General features: G+C 33.7%; 1 protein-coding gene across 1 annotated transcript; it reads right to left on the reverse strand.

Moving 5' to 3' along the window:
* Positions 1-306: 306 nt before the first annotated feature.
* On the reverse strand, positions 307-7,114 carry LOC114188646 (Mo25 family protein). The gene is made up of 11 exons (XM_028077215.2): positions 6,751-7,114; positions 5,171-5,335; positions 4,969-5,087; positions 3,256-3,330; positions 2,607-2,700; positions 2,440-2,499; positions 2,107-2,172; positions 1,919-2,017; positions 1,185-1,229; positions 740-842; positions 307-600 (listed from the first exon to the last, which is right to left on the reverse strand). Exons 1-11 carry the CDS (start codon positions 6,871-6,873, stop codon positions 530-532), a joined length of 1,020 nt encoding a protein of 339 aa, XP_027933016.1. The 5' UTR covers positions 6,874-7,114; the 3' UTR covers positions 307-529.
* Between the last annotated feature and the right edge of the window lie 729 nt (positions 7,115-7,843).

The following is a 7,843-nucleotide window of genomic DNA, read 5'->3' on the forward strand; positions in this document are numbered from 1 at the left end:
TTCATATTTATAACTTTTGATTTTATTTTAAGAATTCCAACAAGCATTGATACTTGTGAAAGCACCCTTGTTTTAAAAGAACATGCGTTCCTATTCCAAATTTCACTTTCTTTTTCTAACATGTTTGGTATAGTGGTAGATACATGATTTTTCAAATCAAATGGCACTTTATTTCTTAAAAAAAAAAATCATTCTATAAAACTTCGATATACCTCACACGGGTGTTAGATTTTGTAAAAAGAACTGAAAATGATAAGAATGTCAACTAATCAGCAAAAATTACAGTCAATCAAGGCCAATGGCATCTTCACCAAATAACTATACCAGCATAAGGTTCCATAATTTTAATTCAGCTTGTATTACAAACACGTTTTTGGTGTCTCGTCCACATAAGAACTCAAGGACTTTTCAGCATATAAGTTGCTTACAAACAGCAGCATGAAACATTACATCAAATTAGCTTTGGATGATATACACGTCACAAAAGACTTGTTACAAAATCACACACAGCTGCTGTAGGAAATATAACTTAGCATGATAGCCTTGCAATTTCCTTGATGATAAACTCTTTTTCCTCCTCAAATTGCTCATCTTCTGAACCTGAAAAAGGTGACAGAACAGATACTAATGACATGCAAGAGAAATTGTTTATTTAAGTGTTCATAAGCTGAATAGAAATTCAGGAAAACATTGTGTAATCATAGGCTTCAAAGCAAGGAGTTACTGAAAGTATTGCAACCTTTTCCTGGGGACAGATTATGAAGCAATTCTAGCAGTTTTTCCTGGTTCTTCGCCAAAATAAGTTTTACTTCTCGAGGCTTATGGGGATTAGCAACGAAAACCTGGATAAACAAAATGTTATGTTGTAGGATATATTTCTTCAGAAAAAAGAAAAAAGAAAACCTTGACATCAAAAGTATAGATGTCCAGAAATTAGAACATGTTAAAAGAAGTGCCTGAAGAAGTAAGTCTTTAGGAACTTCCTGCATATTACCAAATTATGAAGAAGTGATTTATTCTACCTCAAATATTGAAAATAAATTTATGTTAGAATGTTTTTACCCTAAAAGAAGGTTTTGTTATAAAATTTTTCAACGCTACACAGATATATATTAGGAGGCCTAATCTGGTTTTGGTTCCTTTCATACATCCACAAAGGAAAGCCAATAAAGAGGATATTTCACCTTGAAAATGTGGAAGGCTGATATCTGAATGTTTTTACTTGAATCCTGTGCAAACCAAAATATGAACAGTTAGCACAAGATACGAAGATAAGGGAAAAACTAAATCATTGATTTTTATGCAAACTAGAAAAAAAATGCTTAGTATAGCTCCAGCATGTCATCATTGCATTTAAGATTAATACTAGTATAGAATCGACTGTTTAGCATGCCAAGCATGTGGGATACACTAACAACTAGAACCACGTTTTATTCTAATAGGTGAATTCAGCTAAATGAATCAATTACATATAACCAAACTGACCACATGTTGTTAATGAACTACGAAATCATATTAAAATCCATAAATTATAAAAAGAAAATGTATTTGAACAGTGTTTCCCGACCTGATAAATCAATTTAGAAAAACATACAGCAGCAAATTGGAACTAAGGAAACTACAATTTACATGCAACAGTAGTTATATAAAACATAAAACAGAACAAGGAGATCCTATAAATACAACAAAATATTCTTCATTATATGTGTAGATTACAGTTAACAGAGAAGCCAACCTATACAAACAAATACAACACTTCACAGATACAAGGAAAATGTTCAGCTGTGCAAAGTATGCTGCATTTATCAGGAATATCATAGCTAGTAAACACATTAACTGAGTATGATGTGAGTATGCCATTAGTCATGGGTAAAAGGGAGAATATCACACAAGTACACAGGGTTATGAGAAGTTATACCCTCAATAATGTCATCATGACTTTCAAGTAACGAACTTCTAAGATGTACCGCTTCATTATCTGAGAATTAGGAGATTCCAAAAGAAAATCCGAAAGAAGCTAAAACCCAAAGAAAATTAATTGTTAAATCACATAAATAAAAATATGATGAGGAAACAAAAACATTAAAAAGTGTTGCAAGAACAAACCTTCAAAGACTGCCTCCTCGTGACATAATTAGGAGATGTCAAAAGTCTCTCGTATAGATCAAAGAACTGGGAACATAAAGTCCTATTAGGAAAGTTGAAATGCAATATGGGAGATAACGTCCAATTTGCAATGTACACCCATATGTATATTCAAATACGAGGATACAAGCACGTAAGTATATCATGGAGAACAGTTAATGGATTGATTTTATTTTTAGAGATTTTACCTCCTGGGCATAAATATCATATGAACACACAATTTTTTTCTCTAGCAGAACAGGGTGCTGCCAAGATATGTTCAAATCAGATAAATATGTCAAGGATGAAACAAACCTCATCATAGTGAGCTGTCAAAAATTCAGACACCACATTTACATGCTTAGTGAGAAGATCCTGTAAAAGCATGCCCATAGAGAAGTGTGAGGAAGTGTCATGCAGAGCTTTACAATCATAGTGAGACAAATAAAGGGAATTAAAATGGGGGACGATTCTGTTCTCACCTTAAAGGTCGAAAATGCATCAGATGCAACATCAAAGTTAGGCAACTCTACAAATTTAAAGAACAACACAAAACTAGCAGATTCCAATATGTACCTGAAAAACACTCAAAAAATACACAAGGTTAAAACAGTAGACTGTAACACAAACATCAGACTCAAAATACACATAGATAGTGAAAATCAACTATTAATTTTCACTTATAAAACAATTTAATACCCTACTATTTTAACAGTTGAGTTTCATCATCCTCAAGCCCAAATTTGTTGTAATCTCCTTACGACAGTAAATGTAAGTATGGAACTACAAACAACAGAAACCCATGGTGATGTTGGAGCAAGGAACAACAACAATTAATTAGAATGTCAGCTCTAACCAAGCACATTCAAACAATGCAGATATGCCAACTTATTGCACTATACTTATTGTGACGAAGCAGAAAAATCTTTGTTTTCCTTCTTATAATATAAAAAAGATGTCATTCATTCCACTTTTTTTAAGCCCACTAAAGCAATCCTCTAATACAAACGTAGATCAAAATCTCGGCATGATCAATCTTAGCACGCAACAAACATAAAGATATCAGAGATGAAAAATAACAAGCAGAAAGTTAGGAAGAAGACTACACAATGGCAGCCCAAGATATCTTACCTTCCAAGTGATGGAAATTTGATGCACTCCCGCAACATTATGCCACAGCTCAAGGCAATATCTTTGTTATCATAGCTGCTTGGAAACAGATATAGAGATGTTTTGAGCAAGACGTTTATATTTATCAGATTTGAGATGATTGATCACATACAAATATACAATTGTTTAATTATATGGCCAGTGAAACTAAATGTGTTTCAGATTGCTGCAAGATACCTCAAAAAAATCTGCTTGACACTATAACTTATTTCTAAAAGAACTCGTTTTACATTTATCAGATTATAAAGTTGTAAGCAAAATTTTTTCTGTTTAATGAAAGGGAAACAAACACAGAATACCTGGCATGTTATGTCACAATTGAGAAATCTTCTATGGATAATTTGATCCAAGCATATGATTAAGAGAGAATAAATTATGCAAAAAAATCAGAAGTAGGTTCTATCTGCTTTTGCCCAACTTCTTCTCACCAAGGATTTTGCAAACAAAAAGTGATAACATTTAAACAACTCTTTTAAAAGGGAATGGAAAACCAATCTTGGGTATATCAAAGTGATTGTGGAATTCCAATATACATTTCCAAACCAATCTTTTACAATAGCAGTAAAATTTGTTTTATCATTGAGGTTCAGTTCTGTACTCCAAATTTAAGGAAAATATCATTTGGAAATGTTTTCATAGAAGAAATACATTTATCAAGGTATCGATACTAAAATTACAATAATGCAGTGAATTGCCAACTAACACTAAAACTACAGAAAACAGGAGATAGTGAGAAAACAGTCACCAATTTGTAGACAGAATCTTTCAACATAGAACCAATTAATCATTCTATCAATCTCAACTGCAAGGTTTTCAATGGTGCACTATAGCCCCTTCCCTTAGCAGTGTGGAGTGTGCCCTGCCCGCTAAATGGGCAGCCATAACGGAGTGGTTTACTGTAGCAAACCAAATAGCAGGCTGAAAAAACTGTAGCAATGCCATAGTGGCACCAATATTGATTCCAAAAAAGTCCTTGAACATAGACATTATGGCTTTTTGGGATTTCAATATACAACCGTAATAGAAGTGAAAATGATAAATAATCTTGGACTCATAAGTTGATGATTAATTACCTAGGAATAAGGAAACTTGTGTTGTATTGACTTTAGTTTATACTTGTATGCTTTGTTTAAGGCACTTGTGACTTAAGTTGATATTTACTTATATGTATATGCTTGTGTTATATAAAAAATATAAAAGTTTTCAAATAGTTCCATCTCGCTGTAGTGCTTTTGGGCCAGTTGTTGGACATCAATACCCAAGGTTTAAAACACTATGATAAACTCTATATCAAATTAGATGTCATATTATAAATTTCTCAGAATGAACTGCCCACAAAGAGTTTCCCATGACTCTAGGCATTTATTTTCAACTCTACAAAAGGTGCATAATTTTATGGCATAAACTGCAAGATAGCTTCTTTTTTTGTGATATTAGTTTCACCACCTAAAATAATTTTCAAATGTTAGCCGTCTCCAACTTTTTCCACAATCATATCATGAAAAAAAAAAAAAAGAAAAATCAAATTCTCTCCATTTCAATTGGGCTTAGAGCATCACTCTCAGTCTGCCATCATGAATACAACTAGAAAAGGTGACCCCCACATTTGAAACAAGTGAGAAGGAATGGAACAAAAAGGAGTGCATGCTTGGCAGGGAAAAGTAAAAAGCTTACCATACAACAAGAAAGTCTAGTAACTCAACGTGTTGTTCAATGTATTCTACACAGTAAGAATGGGACTCAACTTTATGTTTCAATAATATTGACCAACAGTGGACTAAATCCTTTCTGGCCTGTATCAAAATTCACACACCAACAATGAGCAACCGGTTAAGACAACTGCACACATTAGAGCTTGGAATCGATCTGAACTTACTTCCCATCCTAGTATAGGCAGCTTGTGAATTAGAAGAGTAAGGACATCCTCCTTGCAGATTTCCTCCACTAACTGTGAAACCTGATCCAAATTTGGTTCCGACTCTCCATCTCCAGAGAGCATCGTTCTCATTGTTGCAAAATTCTTTTCAACTTCCTCTAAAGCCTACAATGAAGCATGAAAGGCATCCGTAATCAGTAACCACTAACAGGTAACTGCAACTAAAAGAAAGGCTTGATAAATCTGGAGCAATTTCTTTCTTCATTTTTCCTCTGTCAAGAAAAAATAGCAACCTCAAATGGGAACAATTTGAAGCATGTCCAAGATAAAAGAAACGTAGAGTGTGAATTCTCTGACACAATCGTCTTAGATGATTAAGAGTTCAAAAATCAGATTGTAACATGAAATGTCATTTTTTACTTTAAATATTAACCTCGCTTATTTTGTTGATGCTATATCAATCAAAAGGGTGATGAATGTGCATGTTTATATTATTCAACCATTATATGTACCATCAGCAGACAAACTTAATGCCTGTAGCTTCTTTTACTATCTAAGCAGTTTTCAATTATTGTAGTTCAACAAATGTGTGTATTTTCAACAGACACTGCTCCCTCCCGGTAAAATACCGACACATTAAACTCAAGGTCGTTGCTTTAAATAACTGTTATACCATAATGCTATAATGTGGCATTTTTTTTATTCCTCCGCCACAGCCAATTTGTGAAGGGAGGCTGCAATGGCCTGTTTATATGATGGACTTTTGACCTCCTTTCCTCTACCATTGATAACTTGTTTTAAGGCTGAAAAGCTGTGTGCCTCCAGGTTGGATACCAATTCCATCAGTGAACAACTTGTAGGCCTCTGAATTGCCGAGTGATTACAGATTGGCTATCAAACGACTTGGAAATTAGGCCTAAGAGGAGACAGGACATGGTCGCACGCACAATGTTGTAACAGCTCCCCACGTGAATGACTTACCTCTCAAAGGAACCCGAGGGACAGACAAGACAACTTGAATGAACTTTCAATAGACAATCTTCAGAGTGCGAGAGAGTTGCAAAGGTTTTACATGACTGAAGCAGACAACATAACCCATGTGGACGCAGAAAGGACCTTGTATACACGGACAATTTGTGTATCAACAAAACAGAAGGAGGAAATGAACCAATTTCCATCAGGAAAATTTTCACGACTTAAAACAACAGTGCCCCCCTCCATCAGGGAAAACACATAAACATGCTTAAAAGAATTGATCACTTGTAAGTTGGAATCCCTTCTGAAAAGTACAATTCCGTCACAATTGTTCCTAGAACAAAACCATTCATATAACAGGTTACATACACAAATGACTAGTTTTCATGTAAAAGGTAACATTTCTTTAAAGCACAAAAACACGCAACACAATTTGCAGAAGCTATTATGAGAATTGTAAGACCTGCCCACGATTCAAGAGCGGAAATTTAAGCGAGAAAGCAAAGACCCAGATAGAGCATTGAAACCATGGATCAAAAGGGTGGTAATTACGCGAGTGAATCTAACGTGGGGCGAGTAGGTGAAGAAGAAATCAAGAACCTTACCTTTTCAAGGGCTTTAACTTCACTAACGGTTTTGGTATCGAGGGCCATGAGGCTCTCCTTGATGGACTTGGCCACCTCCTGCGGCGTTTTAGGCCTCAAAGCCTTGAAAAACGAGAACGACATGATGATCGATGATCCTTTCCCTCTCTGTCGCCGTTGATGTGGGGATGGTAAAGAAAATGCTGCTGCTGACGCAGTGTTTCCTCTTCTTCCTTTGAACCTTCTTCTGTTTTCGATTTCAATTACCCATCATCGTGACCATGATTTACGAGTCACCATCACCAACAATATGGAACCCGATCATCGCAGAGCGAAAGAATCTTAGTGCCAGGGTTATTTCTCTTTTCTCATTTTTCATACCCAAACTAAATTATAAAGCTTTTTTTAGCGTCCAAAGCCAAATCTTATAAAATAATTTTATAACAAAACTTATAACAATAATACTAAAATATTAAATCAATATAAATTTTGAAGCTCTATTCTCGTTGACTATGATCATAAAAAAAAAAAAAAATTAGCCATAAAATACAAATTCATATTATTTGTTCTTTGTTTATTATCCAAGAGGATTGTGGAGTGGAGGAGATCCAACGGACTACTGTCCCTCCAAAATTAAGGTTTTGGCGCTCTAATACTAAGACCATCAATTATAACCTTTATTTCTCATCTAATTGGGTTAAATCTGACTTAAAAAAATGAGTTCAGTGTTTCTGTATTTTTTTATTACATTTAATCAGATTTGGACTTTTATCTTTTTTGAATTTAGAATGGATAAAAAAATTATTAATTTGGAATGGAATAAGTTGTTTGAGTTACAAGTTATGTTATATTACTTAATATTTAAAACTTCTTGTGATTTAATATGTTAATATATAAAGAGAGAGAATAATTTAATAAAAAGTTATATTATTAATATTATTATTATTAATATGGTAACCTTTCGTTTATATATATATATATATACATATATATATATATATATATATATATATATATATATATATATATATATATATATATACACATTTAACATTTAGGGAGGAATTAGAGTTTATGAATTTTCTCTACCACTCCTTGATCTACTATTGTTATG

Source organism: Vigna unguiculata, chromosome 6 (assembly GCF_037176805.1).
Source record: "Vigna unguiculata cultivar grain cowpea cultivar isolate G323 ecotype 2 chromosome 6, ASM3717680v1, whole genome shotgun sequence".
Lineage (NCBI taxonomy): Eukaryota > Viridiplantae > Streptophyta > Magnoliopsida > Fabales > Fabaceae > Vigna > Vigna unguiculata.

Coding starts and splice junctions, on each gene's coding strand:
- LOC114188646 (XM_028077215.2), bottom strand. CDS start 6,873: ATGTCGTTCTCGTTTTTCAAGGCTTTGAGGCCTAAAACGCCGCAGGAG. Junction 1,230..1,918: donor TCATGATGACATTATTGAGG/GTATAACTTCTC, acceptor TGGTTTGCACAG/GATTCAAGTAAAAACATTCA. Junction 601..739: donor TAATCTGTCCCCAGGAAAAG/GTTGCAATACTT, acceptor CACCTTTTTCAG/GTTCAGAAGATGAGCAATTT.